This window comes from Sminthopsis crassicaudata, chromosome 4 (assembly GCF_048593235.1).
Source record: "Sminthopsis crassicaudata isolate SCR6 chromosome 4, ASM4859323v1, whole genome shotgun sequence".
In the NCBI taxonomy this organism is placed as follows: Eukaryota; Metazoa; Chordata; class Mammalia; order Dasyuromorphia; family Dasyuridae; genus Sminthopsis; species Sminthopsis crassicaudata.
Window position 1 is genome coordinate 92799892 of NC_133620.1, and position 19641 is coordinate 92819532.

The window sequence follows — 19641 nt, forward strand, 5'->3', positions numbered from 1 at the left end:
GATGTATTTTCTTCACTCACTTTTTTTATATCTCTTTGTAATTGTCCAATTGAGTTTTTATCTTCTATGGAATTTTTTTCCATTTTATCCATTTTATTTTTTAGAGAGCTGATTTCTTTTTCCAGCTCACTAATCCTGTTTTCCTTGGAGTTGTTTACCTTTTCCAGCTCACTAATCCTATTTTCCTTGAGTTGTTTACCTTTTCCAGCTCACTAATCTTGTTTCTCAATGATTTGATTTCTTTATCCACTCTGTCTTTGAATGCATGGGATGACTTCTCCAGGCTCTCTTGCCAAGCTTCCCTTTCCTTTTCCCATTTCTCTTCCAGCTCTCTTGTGAGAGCCTTTTTGATTTCCTCTATAAGGTTCTTTTGTATTGAGGAGCAGCTTATATCCCTCCCAGGGGATACATCTGGGGACAGTCTGTTCCTAGTCTCCTCAGCATTTGAAGTCTGCTCCCTCTCCACACAGAAGCTGTCAATGGTTAGAGCCCTTTTGAATTTTTTGTTCATTTTGTCGGAGTAGGAATCAAAGAAAACAAACTGACAAGAGAAACAATTGGTCTGTTTTGTGGGGGATGGGGCTGGATGGTATTAATGGGCTTCCTCTACAGACTGGGGGTAGGGCAGCAGAGAAGCACTAACAGAACAGCAATGACTGTACTGAGTCTGCGCTCTGAGGCTCCGAGAACGCACTGAGTCAGTCCAGGTGGTGATTGGGGGTGGTCGGGTTCTGAGAGACGCTGGCTTTCTGGGGTTTTAATCTTCACCTCCGGTGTTTACACCCTCTCCACCGCTCCTGGCTTGCTGCCAAGACGGAGCATCCACACTGGGGCAAAAGCCCTTTCACAGAAACGGCAGAGATCACACCCCTCCCCCTCTGGTCTGAGCTGTGTGAGCTGCCTGTCTTGCTCTGGCTGTCTGCCCTCAGTCTGCGCCCAGTCTGATTGACCCTCCCCCGAGCAAACACAGACCTTTTCTGGCGACTTTCAAGGATGTCTTCTCTTGGTGATAATTTGTGGATTTCTTTCTGGGTCGAGCATTAAGTCAGAGGCTTGTCATGAAGTAAGTTCTGAGAGAAAACGAGGAGCTCAAGCAGCTGTCTGCCTCCACGCCGCCATCTTGGCCGGAAGTCTTTTTTTTTTTTTTTTTTTTTTTCCTTATTAAATATTTTTCAGAACAGTTGAACTAATTTATAGTGTTGCCAACAAATCTTTAAGATCTTTTCTATCTTGCATCTATTTATTATCTTTTCAAATTAACAGAATATCTTGACATGATTTCTTGATAGTACCAAATCTAAAGTTATTTTAGGATAATACAGTATTTTTTAAAATCATTCATTGATAATGCAAAGTCAGAGTTTGAGATATGAAATAGAATCAGATTCCTAGAGAGAGATATATTTAGTTATACATATCCATTAATTTTTCATATCATATTGGGAGAGAAAAATCAGAACAGATGGGAGAAACCACAAGAGGAAAATAAAACAGAAGAAAAAGGGGAAAAAAGTGAACATAGCATGTATGGATTTACATTCAGTTTACATAGTTCTCTCTCTGGATACAGATGTTGTTTGTTATCTAAAGTTTATTAAGGATTGCTTTGGATCACTGAACCACTAAGACTTACCAAGTCTGTCATAGTTAATCTTTGCAAAATTTTGCTGTTACAATACACAGGGTATTCCTGCTTCTACATTTTTTTTTGCTCAACATCAGTTCATATAAATCTTTCCATGCCTTTCTAAAATCAGCTTGTTCATCATTGTTTATAGAACAATAATATTTCATTTCTTGCATATACCATAATTTATTCATCCATTCCCTAAGTGATGGATATCTACTGGTTTTCCAGTTCTTTGCCACCATAAGAAGAGCTGCTTCAAACATTTTTGCACATGATGAGTACTTTTCCCTCTTTTATGATTTTTTTGGGACAAAGACCCAGTAGTGGCACTGATGGGTCAAAGGGTACATATAGTTTTATAGCCCTTTGGGCATAGTTCTAAATTGCTCTCCAGAATGATTGAATCATTTCATAATTCTACCAATAATGCATTAGTGTCCCAGTTTTCCCATGTCCCCTTCAACATATATCATCTTTTCCTATAGGTGGCTTTAATTTTTTTCATCTAAAAATTGGCTGTTTATATCCTATGACCATTTATCAGTTGGGGAGCTACTTGTATTTTTATAAATTTCATGCTTTCTTTATTACTTTAGAAATGAGGCCTTTATCAGAAACACTGACTATTAATTTTTTTCTCCCAGCTTTGTACTTTTCTTCTAATTTTGTCTGTGTTGGTTTTGTTTATGCAAAACCTTTTTAATTTAATGTAATCATAGTTGTCTGTTTTGTATTTCTTAAGGTTCTCTAAGTCTTCTTTGACCATAAATTCTTCCCTTCTCCAAAAATGTAATGGATAAACTATCCTGTATTCTCCTAGTTTGCTTATAGTATAACCCTTTATGCCTAAATCATATACTCATTTTGGCCTTATTTTGGGATGGAATGTGAGATGTAGGTCTATGCTGAGTTTCTGACACTATTTTCCTGTTTTCCCAGCAATTCTTTGGAATAGTGAGTTCTTATCCCAGAAGCTAGAATTTGAGGGTTTATCAAATCCTAGATTATTATAGTAATTGGTTATTTTGTTGTTATTATTTTTGGCTCTATAAAATAATTTTCGGCAGTTTGATTAGTATGGCATTATACAAGTAGACCATGTTAGGTAGAATTGTCATTTATATTAGATTAGTTCAACCTATCCATGAGATATGGTTGAATCAATTGCCATGAGCAATTGATATTTTTCCAGTTGTTTAGATATGACTTTATATGCATGAAAACAATTTGTATGGTGACTTCCGGCCAAGATGGCGGCATGGAGGCAGACAGCTGCTTGAGTTCCGTGTTTTCTCTCAGGACTTACTTCATGACAAGCCTCAGAGTTAATGCTTGACCAGAAAAGAAATCCACAAATTATCACCAACAGACGACATCCTTGAAATTCGCCAGAGGTCTGTGTTTGCTAGGGGGAGGGTAGAACAGACTGGGCGCAGACTGAGGGCCGGCAAGCAAGAGCTAGACAGGCAGTTCACACAGTTTAGACCTGAGGGGGGAAGGGCACGATCTCTGCCATTTCTGCAAAAAGACTTTTACCCCAGTGTGGATATTCCCTCTTGGCAGCAAGCCAGGAGCAGCAGAGAGGGTGTAAACACTGGAGGTGAAGATTAAAACCCTGGAAAGCTAGTGTCTCTCTGAACCGGCCACCCCCAAACCCCACCTGGAGTGACTCCGAGTTCTCAGAGCCTCAGAGCTCAGACCCAGCGCAGCCATCACTGTCCTGTTAGTGCCTCTCTGCTGCCCTACCCCTTAGTCTGTAGAGGAAGCCCATTAACACCATCCAGCCCCATCCCCCCCAAAACAGACCAATTGTTTCTCTTGTCAATTTGTATTCTTCGATTCCACTCTTGACAAAATGAACAAAAAATTCAAAAGGGCTCTAACCATTGACAGCTTCTGTATGGAGAGAGAGCAGACTTCAAACACTGAGGAGACTAAAACAGACTGTCCCTAGAGGAATCCCCTAAGGGGGATATGAGCTGCTCCTCAATACAAAAGAATCTCATAGAGGAAATCAAAAAGGCTCTCACAAGAGAACTACAAGAGAAATGGGAAAAGGAAAGGGAAGCTTGGAAAGAGAGCCTGGAGAAGTTATCCAGAGTGGATAAAGAGATCAAATCATTAAGAAACAAAATTAGTGAATTGGAAAAGGTAAACAACTCCAAGGAAAATAGGATTAGTGAATTGGAAAAGGTAAACAACTCCAAGGAAAACAGGATTAGTGAGCTGGATAAAGAAATCAGCTCTCTAAAAAATAAAATGGATAAAATGGAAAAAAATTAAATAGAAGAAAAAACTCACTTAAAAACACAATTGAACAATTACAAAAAGATATAAAAAAGTGAGTGAAGAAAATACATCATTGAAATTAGACTCAAACAAAAAGAAATGAAAGACTCAAGGAGAAACCAAGAGGTAGTCAAGCAAAACCAGAGAAATGAAACAATTGAAAAGAATGTCAAGTACCTTATTAGAAAGACAACAGACCTGGAAAACAGATCCAGGAGAGACAATTTGAGAATAATCGGACTCCCTGAAAAATGTGAGGAAAAAAAAAGAGCTTGGTCACTATTTTCAAGGAAATTATCAAAGAGAACTGCCCAGACATTTTGGAAACAGAGGGTAAAATAGACATTGAAAAAATTCATCGATCACCTACTGAAAGGGACCCTAAAAACAAAACGCCAAGAAATATAGTGGCCAAGTTCCAGAACCATCAGACAAAGGAAAAATTATTAGAAGCTTCTAGAAAAAAGCAATTCAGATATGGAGGAGCCACAATAAGGATAACCCAGGATCTAGCAGCGTCCACATTAAAAGAACAAAGGGCCTGGAACGTGATATTCCGAAAGGCTAAGGAACTTGGTATGCAGCCAAGAATAACTTACCCAGCAAAAATGAGCATCATTTTCCAGGGAAGAAGATGGACATTTAATGAAATAAATGAATTCCATCTATTCTTGATGAAAAAACCACACCTACATAAAATGTTTGATCTTCAAATACAAATACAAAACTCAAGAGATTTCTAAAAGTGTAAAGTGGTGGTACTACATCTCATGAAGAGGCAAAGGTAACCTATTATATCTGAGAGAAAGAAAGGAGGGAGATGAACATAGTGTGTATCAATAGACATATTCGATTTATGGTGAAACTTCTTCCACTTCATTGAAAAGTGAGAGGGAAGGAGTAAGCTAAAGGGAAGGGAATACAGAAATTGTGATGAAAAGGGGTAAAATAAGGGGAGGAATTTTAAGGTGGAGGAGGGATACTAAAAAGGGAGGGCTGTGAAAAGCAAGTGGTGTTCACAAGTTTAATACTGGGTAGGGGGGTAAGAGGGAAGGAAAGGGGAAAAGCATAAGCAGGGGTTAATAGGATGGCAAGTAACATAGAATTAGTCATTCTAACCATAAATGTGAATGGGGCAAACTGCCTCATAAAGAGGAAGCAGTTAGCAGACTGGATTAAAAGTCAGAATCCTACTATGTTATTTACAAGAAACACACGTGAAACAGGGTGATACATTCAAACTAAAAGTAAAAGGGTGGAGCAGAATCTACTATGCTTCAGGCAAAGCCAAAAAAGCAGGGGTAGCCATCCTCATCTCAGATCAAGCAAAAACAAAAATTGATCTAATTAAAAGAGATAAGGAAGGGCATTATATCCTGCTAAAGGGTAGCATCAATAATGAAGCAGTATCAATATTAAACATATACACACCAAGAGGTGCAGCATCTAAATTCTTAAAAGAGAAATTAAGAGAGCTGCAAGAAGAAATACACAGCAAAACTATAATAGCAGGAGATCTCAACCTTGCACTCTCAGAATTAGATAAATCAAACCACAAAATAAATAAGAAAGAAGTCAAAGAGATAAATAGAATACTAGAAAAGTTTGATATGATAGATCTTTGGCGAAAGCTAAATGGAGACAGAAAGGCAGTTTCTTCTTCTCAGCAGTTCATGGAACCTATACAAAAATTGATCATATACTAGGGCATAAAAACCTCAAAATCAAATGCAGTAAGGCAGAAATAGTAAATGCATCCTTTTCAGACCATAATGCAATCAAAATAACATTTAATAAAAAGCCAGGGGAAAATAGACCAAAAAATAATTGGAAACTAAATATAATCTTATACTAAAGAATGATTGGGTAAAACAGCAAATCATAGACATAATTAATAACTTCACCCAAGAAAATGACAATAATGAGGACATCATACCAAAATGTGTGGGATACAGCCAAAGCAGTAATAAGGGGAAGTTTTATATCTCTACAGGCCTACTTGCATAAAATAGAGAAAGAGAGGGCCAACGAATTGGGCTTACAACTAAAATTGCTAGAAAAGGAACAAACTAAAAACCCCCAGACAAACACAAAACTTGAAATTCAAAAAATAAAAGGTGAGATTAATAAAATTGAAAGTAAAAACTATTGAATTAATTAATAAAACTAAGAGTTGGTTCTATGAAAAAACCAACAAAATTGACAAACCCTTAGTAAACCTGATTAAAAAAAGGAAAGAGAAAAAGCAAATTGTTAGTCTTGAAAATGAAAAGGGAGAACTCGCCACTAATGAAGAGGAAATTAGAACAACGGTTAGGAGCTACTTTGCTCAACTTTATGCCAATAAATTCAATAACTTAAATGAAATAGAAGAATACCTTCAAATATATAGTTTGTCCAGATTAACAGAGGAAGAAATAAGTAGTCTAAATAGTCCCATCTTAGAAAAAGAAAACAAGCTATTAATCAACTTCTTAAGAAAAAATCCCCAGGGCCAGATGTGAAATTTTTTTTTTTTTAATTTTTATTTTATTTTATAATTATAACATTTTTTTGACAGTACATATGCATGGGTAATTTTTTACAACATTATCCCTTGCACTTACTTCTATTTAGATTTTTTCCCTTCCTCCCCCAACCCCCTCCCCCAGATGGCAAGCAGTCTTATATATGTTAAATATATTACAGTATATTCTAGATACAATATATGTGTATAGAACCGAATTTTTTGTTGCACAGGAAGAATTGGATTCAGAAGGTAAAAATAACAGTTTACATTCATTTCCCAGTGTTCCTTTTCTGGATGTAGCTGGTTCTGTCCATCATTAATCAATTGGAATTGGATTAGCTCTTCTCTATGTTGAAGAAATCCACTTCCATCAGCATACATCCTCGTACAGTATCAATGTTGAAGTGTATAATGATCTTCTGGTTCTGCTCGTTTCACTCCGCATCAGTTGATGTAAGTCTCTCCAAGCCTCTCTGTATTTCTCCTGTTGGTCATTTCTTATAGAACAATAATATTCCATAACATTCATATACCATAGTTTACCCAACCATTCTCCAATTGATGGACATCCATTCATCTTCCAGCTTCTAGCCACTATGAAAAGGGCTGCCACAAACATTTTGGCTCATACAGGTCCCTTTCCCTTCTTTAGTAGTACCCCAGTAGTAGTATGGCTGGGTCAAAGGGTATGCACATTTTGATAACTTTTTGGGCATAATTCCAGATTGCTCTCCAGAATGGTTGGATTCTTTCACAACTCCACCAACAATGCATCAGTGTCCCAGTTTTCCCACAGCCCCTCCAACATGCATCATTATTTGTTCCTGTCATCTTAGCCAATCTGACAGGTGTGTAATGATACCTCAGAGTTATCTTAATTTGCATTTCTCTGATCAATAGTGATTTGGAACACTCTTTCATATGAGTGGAAATAGTTTTAATTTCATCATCTGAAAATTGTCTGTTCATATCCTTTGACAGATATGAATTCTACCAAACATTTAAAGAACTAACTCCAATGCTATATAAACTATTTGAAAAAATAGGAATGGAAGGAGTCCTACCAAATTCCTTTTATGGCACAGACATGGTACTGATACCTAAACCAGGTAGATCGAAAACTAAGAAAGAAAACTATAGACCAATTTCCTTATTGATGCTAAAATCTTAAATAAGATATTAGCAAAAAGACTTCAGAAAATCATCCCCAGGATAATACACTAAGACCAAGTGGATTTTATACCAGGAATGCAGGGCTGGTTTAATATTAGGAAAATTATTAGCATAATTGACCATATTAATAATCAAATTAATAAAAACCATATGATCATCTCAATAGATGCAAAAAAACATTTGATAAAATCCAACATCCATTCCTACTAAAAACTCTTGAGAGTATAAGAATAAATGGACTATTCCTTAAAATAATAAGGAGCATATATTTAAAACCTTCAGTAAACATCATATGTAATGGCGATAAAGTAGAACCTTTCCCTGTAAGATCAGGAGTGAAACAAGGTTGCCCACTATCACCATTACTATTCAGTATAGTACTAGAAACTCCAGCCTCGGCAATAAGAGACGAGAAAGAGATTCAAGGAATTAGAGTAGGAAATGAGGAAATCAAATTATCACTCTTTGCAGATGACATGATGGTATACTTAGAGAACCCCAAAGACTCTGCTAAAAAAGCTATTAGAAATAATTCAGAATTTTAGCAAAGTTGCAGGATACAAAATAAATCCACATAAATCCTCAGCATTTTTATACATTAGCAACATAATACAACAAAGGGAAATTCCATTCAAAATAACGGTCGATAGTATAAAATATTTGGGAATAAATCTACCAAAGGAGAGTCAGGAATTATATGAGCAAAATTACAAAACACTTGCCACAAAAATAAAGTCAGATTTAAATAATTGGAAAGACATTCAGTGCTCTTGGATAGGCCGAGCGAATATAATTAAGATAACAATACTCCCTAAACTAATCTATTTATTTAGTGCTATACCAATCAGACTTCCAAGAAACTATTTTAATGACCTAGAAAAAATAACAACAGAATTCATATGGAACAACAAAAGGTTGAGAATTTCAAGGGAAATAATGAAAAAAAAGTCAGAGGAATGTGGTCTAAGTGTACCTGATCTAGAACTATATTATAAAACAGCAGTCACCAAAACCATTTGGTATTGGCTAAGAAATAGACTAGTTGATCAGTGGCACAGGTTAGGTTCACAGGGCAAGATAGTGAATAAAAATAGCAATCTAGTGTTTGACAAACCCAGAGATCCCAAATTTTGGGATAAGAATTCATTATTAAAAAAAACTGCTGGGAAAACTGGAAATTAGTATGGCAGAAACTAGGCATGGACCCACATTTAACACCACATACTAAGATTAGATCAAAATGGGTCCAAGATTAAGGCATTAAGAATGAAATCATAAATAAATTGGAGGAACATGGGATGGTTTACCTCTCAGACTTGTGGAGGAGGAAGGAGTTTGTGTCCAAGGGAGAACTAGAGACCATTATTGATCACAAAATAGAAAATTTTGATTACACCAAATTAAAAAGTTTCTGCACAAACAAAACTAATGAAAACAAGATTAGAAGGGAAGTAACAAATTGGGAAAACATTTTTACAGTTAAAGGTTCTGATAAAGGCCTCAAGCCATTCTCCAATTGATAAATGGTCAAAGGATATGAATAGACAATTTTCAGATGATGAAATTAAAACTATTTCCATTCATATGAAAGTGTTCCAAATCACTATTGATAAGAGAAATGCAAATTTCTTTTTCTGAGATGGGACAATTTAAACTACTTACTTCTTCCTCTGTTAATCTGGGCAAGCTATATTTTTGAAGGTATTCTTCCATTTCATTTAAGTTATCGAATTTATCGGCATAAAGTTGAGCAAAGTAGCTCCTAACTATTGTTCTAATTTCCTCTTCATTAGTGGTGAGTTCACCCTTTTCATTTTCAAGACTATCAATTTGCTTTTTCTCTTTCCTTTTTTTAATCAGGTTTACTAAGGGTTTGTCTATTTTGTTGGTTTTTTCATAAAACCAACTCTTAGTTTTATTAATTAATTCAATAGTTTTTTTACTTTCAATTTTATTAATCTCACCTTTTATTTTTTGAATTTCAAGTTTTGTGTTTGTCTGGGGGTTTTTAATTTGTTCCTTTTCTAGCAATTTTAGTTGTAAACCCAATTCGTTGGCCCTCTCTTTCTCTATTTTATGCAGGTAGGCCTGTAGAGATATAAAACTTCCCCTAATTACTGCTTTGGCTGTATCCCACACATTTTGGTATGATGTCTCATTATTGTCATTTTCTTGGGTGAAGTTATTAATTATGTCTATGATTTGCTGTTTTACCCAATCATTCTTTAGTATAAGATTATTTAGTTTCCAATTATTTTTTGGTCTATTTTCCCCTGGCTTTTTATTAAATGTTATTTTGATTGCATTATGGTCTGAAAAGGATGCATTTACTATTTCTGCCTTACTGCATTTGATTTTGAGATTTTTATGCCCTAGTATATGATCAATTTTTGTATAGGTTCCATGAACTGCTGAGAAGAAAGTATATTCCTGTCCCATCTCAGAAAAAGAAATAGACCAAGCTATTAACCAACTTCCTAAGAAAAAATCCCCAGGACCAGATGGATTTACAGGTGAATTCTACCAAACATTTAAAGAACAACTAACTCCAATGCTATGTAAACTATTTGAAAAAATAGGGATTGAAGGAGTCCTACCAAATTCCTTCTATGACACAGACATGGTACTGATACCTAAACCAGGTAGATCGAAAACTGAGAAAGAAAACTACAGACCAATTTCCTTAATGAATATTGATGCTAAAATCTTAAATAAGATATTAGCAAATAGACTTCAGAAAATCATCCCCAGGATAATACACTATGACCAAGTGGGATTTATACCAGGAATGCAGGGCTGGTTTAATATTAGGAAAACTATTAGTATAATTGACCATATTAATAATCAAATTAATAAAAACCATATGATCATCTCAATAGATGCAGAAAAGGCATTTGATAAAATCCAACATCCATTCCTACTAAAAACGCTTGAGAGTATAGGAATAAATGGACTATTCCTTAAAATAATAATGAGCATATATTTAAAACCTTCAGTAAACATCATATGTAATGGTGATAAACTAGAACCTTTCCCTGTAAGATCAGGAGTGAAACAAGGTTGCCCACTATCACCATTACTATTCAATATAGTACTAGAAACTCTAGCCTTGGCAATAAGAGCCGAGAAAGAGATCCAAGGAATTAGAGTAGGAAATGAAGAAATCAAATTGTCACTTTTCGCAGATGACATGATGGTATACTTAGAGAACCCCAAAGACTCTGCTAAAAAGCTATTAGAAATAATTCAGAATTTTAGCAAAGTCGCAGGATACAAAATAAATCCACATAAATCCTCAGCATTTTTATACATTAACAACACAATCCAACAGCAAGAGATACAAAGAGAAATTCCATTCAAAATAACAGTCGATAGTATCAAATATTTGGGAATATATCTACCAAAGGAGAGTCAGGAATTATATGAGCAAAATTACAAAACACTTGCCACAAAAATAAAGTCAGATTTAAATAATTGGAAAGACATTCAATGTTCTTGGATAGGCCGAGCGAATATAATAAAGATGACAATACTCCCCAAACTAATCTATTTATTTAGTGCTATACCAATCAGACTCCCAAGAAACTATTTTAATGACCCAGAAAAAATAACAACAAAATTCATATGGAAGAATAAAAGGTCGAGAATTGCAAGGGAACTAATGAAAAAAAAGTCAGAGGAAGGTGGTCTAAGTGTACCTGATTTAAAGCTATATTATAAAGCAACCGTCACCAAAACCATTTGGTATTGGCTAAGAAATAGACTAGTTGATCAGTGGCATAGGTTAGGTTCCCAGGACAAGATAGTGAATAAAAATAGCAATCTAATCTTTGACAAACCCAAAGATCCCAAATTTTGGGATAAGAATTCATTATTTGACAAAAACTGCTGGGAAAACTGGAAATTAGTATGGCAGAAACTAGGCATGGACCCACATTTAACACCACATACTAAGATTAGATCAAAATGGGTCCAAGATTTAGGCATAAAGAACGAAATCATAAATAAATTGGAGGAACAGGGGATGGTTTACCTCTCAGACTTGTGGAGGAGGAAGGAGTTTGTGTCCAAGGGAAAACTAGAGACCATTATTGATCACAAAATAGAACATTTTGATTACACCAAATTAAAAAGTTTCTGCACAAACAAAACTAATGCAAACAAGATTAGAAGGGAAGTAACAAATTGGGAAAAAATTTTTACAGTTAAAGGTTCTGATAAAGGCCTCATCTCCAAAATATACAGAGAATTGACTTTAATTTATAAGAAATCAAGCCATTCTCCAATTGATAAATGGTCAAAGGATATGAACAGACAATTTTCAGATGATGAAATTAAAACTATTTCCACTCATATGAAAGAGTGTTCCAAATCACTATTGATCAGAGAAATGCAAATTAAGACAACTCTGAGGTATCATTACACACCTGTCAGATTGGCTAAGATGACAGGAACAAATAACGATGAATGTTGGAGGGGCTGTGGGAAAACTGGGACACTGATGCATTGTTGGTGGAGTTGTGAAAGAATCCAACCATTCTGGAGAGCAATCTGGAATTATGCCCAAAAAGTTATCAAAATGTGCATACCCTTTGACCCAGCCATACTACTACTGGGCTTATACCCCAAGGAACTACTAGAGAAGGGAAAGGGTCCTGTATGTGCCAAAATGTTTGTGGCAGCCCTTTTCATAGTGGCTAGAAGCTGGAAGATGAATGGATGTCCATCAATTGGAGAATGGTTGGGTAAACTATGGTATATGAATGTTATGGAATATTATTGTTCTATAAGAAATGACCAACAGGAGAAATACAGAGAGGCTTGGAGAGACTTACATCAACTGATGCTGAGTGAAACGAGCAGAACCAGAAGATCATTATACACTTCAACAATGATACTGTACGAGGATGTATGCTGATGGAAGTGGATTTCTTCAACATAGAGAAGAGCTAATCCAATTCCAATTGATTAATGATGGACAGAACCAGCTACATCCAGAAAAGGAACACTGGGAAATGAATGTAAACTGTTATTTTTACCTTCTGAATCCAATTCTACCTGTGCAACAAAAAATTCGGTTCTACACACATATATTGTATCTAAATTATACTGTAATATATTTAACATATATAAGACTGCTTGCCATCTGGGGGAGGGGGTTGGGGGAGGAAGGGAAAAAATCTGAATAGAAGTAAGTGCAAGGGATAATGTTGTAAAAAATTACCCATGCATATGTACTATCAAAAAATGTTATAATTATAAAATAAAATAAAAAATTAAAAAAAAAAAAAAAAAAAAGAGAAATGCAAATTAAGACAACTCTGAGACATCATTACACACCTGTCAGATTGGCCAAGATGACAGGAACAAATAATGATGCATGTTGGAGGGGCTGTGGGAAAACTGGGATTCTGCATTGTGGTGGAGTTGTGAAAGAATCTAACCATTCTGGAGACCAATCTGGAATTATGCCCCAAAAGTTATCAAAATGTGCATACCCTTTGACCCAGCAGTGCTGCTACTGGGCTTATATCCCAAGGAAATACTAAAGAAGGGAAAGGGATCTGTATGTGCCAAAATGTTTGTGGGCAGCCTTTTTCATCGTGGCTAGAAACTGGAAAATGAATGGATGTCCATCAATTGGAGAATGTTTGGGTAAATTATGGTATATGAATGTTATGGAATATTATTGTTCTGTAAGAAATGACCAACAGGAGAAATACAGAGAGGCTTGGAGAGACTTATATCAACTGATGCTGAGTGAAACGAGCAGAACTAGGGGATCATTATACACTTCAACAATGATACTGTATGAGGATGTATTCTGATAGAAGTGGATATCTTCAACATAGAGAAGAGCTAATCTAATTCCAACTGATCAATGATGGACAGAATCAGCTACATCCAGAAAAGGAACACTGGGAAATAAGTGTAATCTGTGAGCACTGTATTTTTTTGTTTTGTTTTGTTTTGTTTCTCTTCCCAGATTATTTTTACCTTGCGAATACAATCCTTCCTTTGAAACTATGTCTTGTTTGTGCTTCTATATACTTATTACATACTATTGTTGTTATTTGTGGTATATTTGTGTATTTGTTTTATCTCTCATACTAGAGTATAGACTTTTAGAGGCCAATATTTTTGTGTTGGCAAACTGTAAAGTACTAACTTGAGGACAGTCTGAGTGCTGATAAACTTGGAAATCATATTGTATGAGGATAAATTTCAGAAAATGAGAAGATTTAGCCTGAGGTTAAAAAAAAAAAGCTTAAAGAATGATAGCCACATTTAGATATTTGATAGGCAATTTTTATGTAGAAGAAAGATTAGGTTTGTTTTGCCTCACTCTAGGGAGTTCTGGGTAGCATTTGGAGAAGTAGATTTTAAATATGAGGAAAAGCTTCTTAAAAATTAGAACTCTCCTGAAGTGGCAAGAATGACTTCTAAGAATTCCTCATCACTGGAGATCCCTAAATGGAGGTTGGGTAGCCATTTGTCAGGGATACTGCAGAGGGTTGTGTTTTTTTGTTTTTGTTTTTTTTTTTGTTTTTGTTTTTTTTTGCCTTTTTGCAGTTTCTAACACTGTAGATTTGCCTATAATATGGTTTTAATCAATCCTGATTTGAATTTAGTTTACTAGCTGAATTAGCCTCATGAGAATACTTTCCAACTAGAATTCACTTACTGAAGTAGGTGCTTTGCATTTGTTTGTTTGTATATTTTTTCAGCAAAGATATGTATTTTTAAGGATGAAACGTTCCAGTTTGACTTTAAAGAGCTTAGGATTTTTATCAACAAAGATTTAACTTGTTAATGAAAAAATTCTAGTTACCTAGTAAATATCTCAGAAGAACATGTGGTATTTCCTTTGAGTCAACAGTGTTCTGTCCATATATTGTTAAATTCATGATCATGTTTCCAAGGAAGCAAGTGAACTTAATTCCTATAAGTATAGCCTCATACAGTCATCCATTTTTATAGTTAGAAGATGTTTTTAACTCAATTCCTTCATGGTAATGAGAAAACGGAGACTTCTTAGCCAACAAGGCCTAGCAGCTAATTAGAAACAAAAAGAGGACTAGAGAACACAGTCTCTCTGGAAAGTTCTTTAAATACATAGAGGGAAAACATAAACATGATACATATACATACATACATATGTCTGTGTGTATGTATGTATATTATGATATTCCATTCCAATTGATTTATATTTTTAATCTGAAACTATTTTTCTTAATAATCATTCAATGTATGAGAAAGATTTGTATCTTAGAAAGTCTTTTCAATCTCTTTTTCATGTTGCAGGTATCAGTTAGTATAGACATTTAGCATATTTGTTATATTGTAATGAATTTAAAATTCTAATATAAAATATTTTTTAGTGTTCGTTTTAAGAGTTAGAAGGAATAAGATGTCAAAAAGATGCTAATGTAAGCTGTACATAGCACTATATTTCTAATTATTGAGTTAGCTTTTCCCTTAGATTTCTAAAACTTCTCTTCACTTTTCTTTTTCTTGGCACACATAAACTGAGTAAAATAACTATACTTAAGATCTGATCTCTTCTTAGAATAGTAGAAATATTACCTTCCAATTAAGATTACTCAATGATAATGCCATGAATATTGATTACAATTAAAAGTTTGGAAGTAATTGTCCCTTGGGTTTATTATTTTCCTGAGTAATAAAGTCATCAATTTATATAAAAATTCCATTCCATGAAGTGAATGCTAGAATTGCATGTGGGCAGCAAAAATGTGGGAAAATGGGATTACATCTTAGTGTGTTACGTAAATGATTGAGGGACTAGAATTGATAGAACCAGAATTGATAGTGATATTTAGAGTTTAGAAATTTGTTATCCAGATAGATAATATAGTATTTTAATTGTGTATTCACAATTTGAAAACTTAAAAGAAAATTTTATATTTTCCCCAAAAAGTTTTGAATGGATGAAATTTGTAATAGTTAACTTTTTATTAAGACAATTTACTTAGGTGATATCTGTATTACATATACTGTACTCCGGTCACTTTGTAAACTTTTTTTTTTTTTCCCCCCCTGAGACTGGGGTTAAGTGACTTGCCCAGGGTCACACAGCTAGGAAATGCTAAAATCTGGTCTGACACCAGATTTGAACTCTGGTCCTCCTGAATTCAAGGCTGGTGCTCTGTCTACTGTGCCACCTAGCTGCCCCCACTTTGTAAACTTTAAATAGTAATACTATTTATAGAGTGAAATCTGCTATCATAATGTATTTCAAATTAGCTAAAATTATGCAGTCTTTTTGTTATGCTACTTTTTTGGGTAAAATAGTCTTAGTAGCATAGAAATTATATAGGGAAAGACATCTTTGTATTCACATGACCCACTTTTTTTGATGATCAAAACATGACTTTTGAAAAGTATACCAAACAACCTCTATTTTTAAAATACCTAATTGCTAGCCAATGTGACAGGTCCAAGTTATCCAAAAACCAAGAATGAAACATTATTCAGTTGAAATAATGCTATTTTTTAGTTTTAATATTGCAATGGATGTTCTTACCATTATCTGTCTTATTCAGAGGGTCTCAAAACAAATATAAAATTTTATTTTGACATGCAAATTTGAGTATCTAAATTGAATACATCTGATTTAATTCTGCATTCACTAGATAATAGTTTTATCACTATAAGATTAAACTATTTTTTCTAACTGTTGTATTATAACTTTTTTGTGTTTCTGTCATCTAATAGTTAATTACTTCTCTGGATGTGTATATTTATGAATATAACATAGAATAGGATGTCGTTCTAATTTGTATCATTTTGCTAGAAAAATTGTCTTACATGCATATATTGTCAAAATATGTTGTGAAAACTTTTCCCCACAGTTTCAATAATATATAAAATTTGATATTTTATCAGGCTTAATATAAATTTATAAGTAATGCAAATAGATTATTATTTTTCTTTCTATTATTTTATAGTCTTTGCCCTCTTTCTAAGAGGTAGCCAACAGTGCCACCATCAGAAATAGTTAGGCTTTCTTGTCATGTTAGGTATTCTCATAAATAAAAAGTCCTAAAAAAAAAGTCTCATATGTGACTTTTAATATAATATAATATTTGATTCTTTATGTAAATAGCTGCATTAAATATTATCTATTTAATATGATAATAATGATGCTATAATGAAATTAAATTTTAATATGTTTTACCTAGGAAGCTAAGTATAAAAGTAAAGTCCATTTTCTCCTTAAATTTTTGAGTAATCAAGTTCCTATAATATTATTACAAAAGAGCTGATTTCTAATTTGTGCAAATAATCTTTTCTGAATTATTCTTCCTTGACATGGATTATGCTAACTTAATGCCAGCGGTTATTTTGTTTTATCTTATGTATGTATTTTCACAAGGAGTAGTGACCAAAAAGAAAAGAAACAAAAACTTAGCCAACTGATACCATTTTTATAGTGCCCATCATTGAGTTTCCTAAATAAAATATCATTGTGTGTCCCTATTCAAAAGTTAATATTTATTTACTAAATGACTTTAAACTCTTTGTTATCTTAATTTGATTTTTTAATAATTTTAATATCTGTGACAACTTCATGAATGTTTAAATGCCCTTGTGTACAGGTTTCAAGTTTCCAGTAATTTTAGGTTTTTTTTTTCTCTCCCCTTCTCTCTTCCTAACATTAATATAAAAATTATAGTTTTATAAAGAAAACATTTCCATGAATTTCTGATTTCAAAATGTAAATGTTGTGGAAACTTGCTGAAATTATTTCAACTCTTTGTTTTCACATGTTCTATTGGGAAGAAATGAAAACACTAAAGAAGCATGCAAGAATATTATGCATTATTCTTTTTAAGATTTGCAAGAAATAGATGCAGAAAAAATGCCTGCTTCAGATATTTTGTGGACAGTTTTGATTATCATTTGTAATTCAAGTTATTTACAACATTGAAGATTTCTGTAAACTGAAAAGTTAGTATAATTAAGATAATTTAAAAATCTGTATTAAAGCATAAAAGTATGCTTTCATGTCTGTATACTTACATGATATTGTATATTTATTTTTAAATGAAAAGAAACCTGGTCTCCATCTTCCTGTTGACATCAAACAGTCCTCTGATATGCTAATCTTGCTATGGGGAGAACCCATACATAGGATTTATTTGGATTCATTCCAAGTCTGAGTGAAAATAATATGTAAAGAACTGATTTTGCAGTATTTCCTCATTTGAATGAAAACTGATGTTAAAATATTCTGGAATTAAAAGTAGTCTGAATAGAAAACCTGGCATGTATTTTTTATTATTTTAATAATACTTTATATTGCCTAGAAATCATTTATATTACTTTTTGATTCTGGAATTTTTTTCATCTGTATTAGTAATTGTGTTTATCAACTAACAATAATATTATTAGTCATTATAACAATTTGGTGATATAGCAGGCCATTTGATCATTTGATACAAGTGAATTTTGCTTAAAATAGCCAATAAGGATTTTTAAAAATGCTTTTGTTTCTCTGAGTCTTCAGTCAAAAATAATACTATATTTTCCCATAAAAAAGATAGATAACCAGTACATATCTCAGTAATAGTTTTCATTTCATCCTGCCCTCATCTGGTAACATTGCAAAAAACCTCACAAAACTTACTAATTCTGAAAATCCCTGACTGATATTTAGCATATCAATATTAATAACAAACAACTACATAGCATTTCAGGTTTTACAAAATAGGAAATATCTAGGGAATACATATCTATTGCTGAATTTACCTTTAACTATTATAATCCTTTTGATGAATGAATGATTTTTTTTAAGGGACAAAAACGGGCATTAGTTAAATCTATATGAAAGCATTTTAATAAGTGGGGGTCAGTGTTTTTTATGTCTAAAATAATTTCTCTATATAATCAGTTTTAATAAGATGTAAATCTCACCTCAGTTTCACAATTATTATTTTCCTCTCTTGTACAGCAATTGAAAAATAGTCTAGATAATTCCATTTTGTAAAATCACAGAATCTTTCCTGATTTAAAAATGTTTATGATATGATAATAGCATATGATGATATTTTAAGATTTGCTTGCCCTGACTTTGGGGTGAAGTTTGTCACTGAGTATATAAGGCATGAGATATGATTTAGTAAAATTCAAGTTGTGGGTATCTATTTTTAGTTTCTTAACATTTATGGCATAAATATTCATTGTTTCATGTAAACTGAATTTTTGTAAATAAAATTACATTTTAGAAGAACAAATTGGAACTCATTACGAAAGGAATCTTGTATTTCTAGTGAGAATTGTTTCATAATGCAAATGATCATTTCTAATTTCTTACTTTTTTTGGTAAAATGAGGCAGACTCGTAAATTTATAAGCTATAAATATCTGCAAGATATCATTTGATTGTACAACAACTAAAAGTATACTTTTATATTATCTAGATTAGTAATTAATTAAGTAATGAAGAAACTGATTTGACATAGCAAGTAAAATTCTTGCAAATATGTCAACAAGTAAAATGTTCTGAAAAAGCAGTTTTGTTATAGAGGGTCAAATACTACTCTGTCTGATTTGCTTTGATTTAGGTTCCCTGAATTTTAAGAAATTTTAACTATTTTTTTTATTCTGTTTGTTTTTATAGCATTTTAAGAAACAAAAAAGATTGATTCCTGAAAGGACAGTTTGGAAGTACTTTGTTCAGCTCTGCAGTGCATTGGAACATATGCATTCCCGGCGAGTTATGCATAGAGGTATATAAAGATCTTGCATATCTGAAGAGGAGTAGTTTAAGATAGATGCTTTGCATTTTAAAGATAGATTATGTGAAACTTAAATGAAAGAATAATTTTTGGTGGGCAATTATTTTCCAGATACTGTAATTTTCTTAGAATGCAATTTTTCTTCACAAAAGTAGTTTGGGTTTAAGTAAAAGGGAAAAGCAATTTCGCTGATCTTTCATTCTTCAAAGTATTTTATCTTGTAAATAATTGGTTAAATCAGGAAGGGAACAATAATAAGAGATGGGGAACTCATGA

General features: G+C 33.4%; 1 protein-coding gene across 5 annotated transcripts in view; it reads left to right on the top strand.

Moving 5' to 3' along the window:
• Positions 1 to 19641, top strand: part of NEK7 (NIMA related kinase 7) — a 179418-nt gene that overhangs the window by 116600 nt on the left and 43177 nt on the right. For all 5 annotated transcript variants that reach the window (XM_074308693.1, XM_074308689.1, XM_074308692.1 and 2 more), the window contains one exon: positions 19248 to 19356. In XM_074308693.1, coding sequence (XP_074164794.1) covers positions 19248 to 19356 — 109 coding nt within the window. The remainder of the gene's footprint in view (positions 1 to 19247; positions 19357 to 19641) is intronic.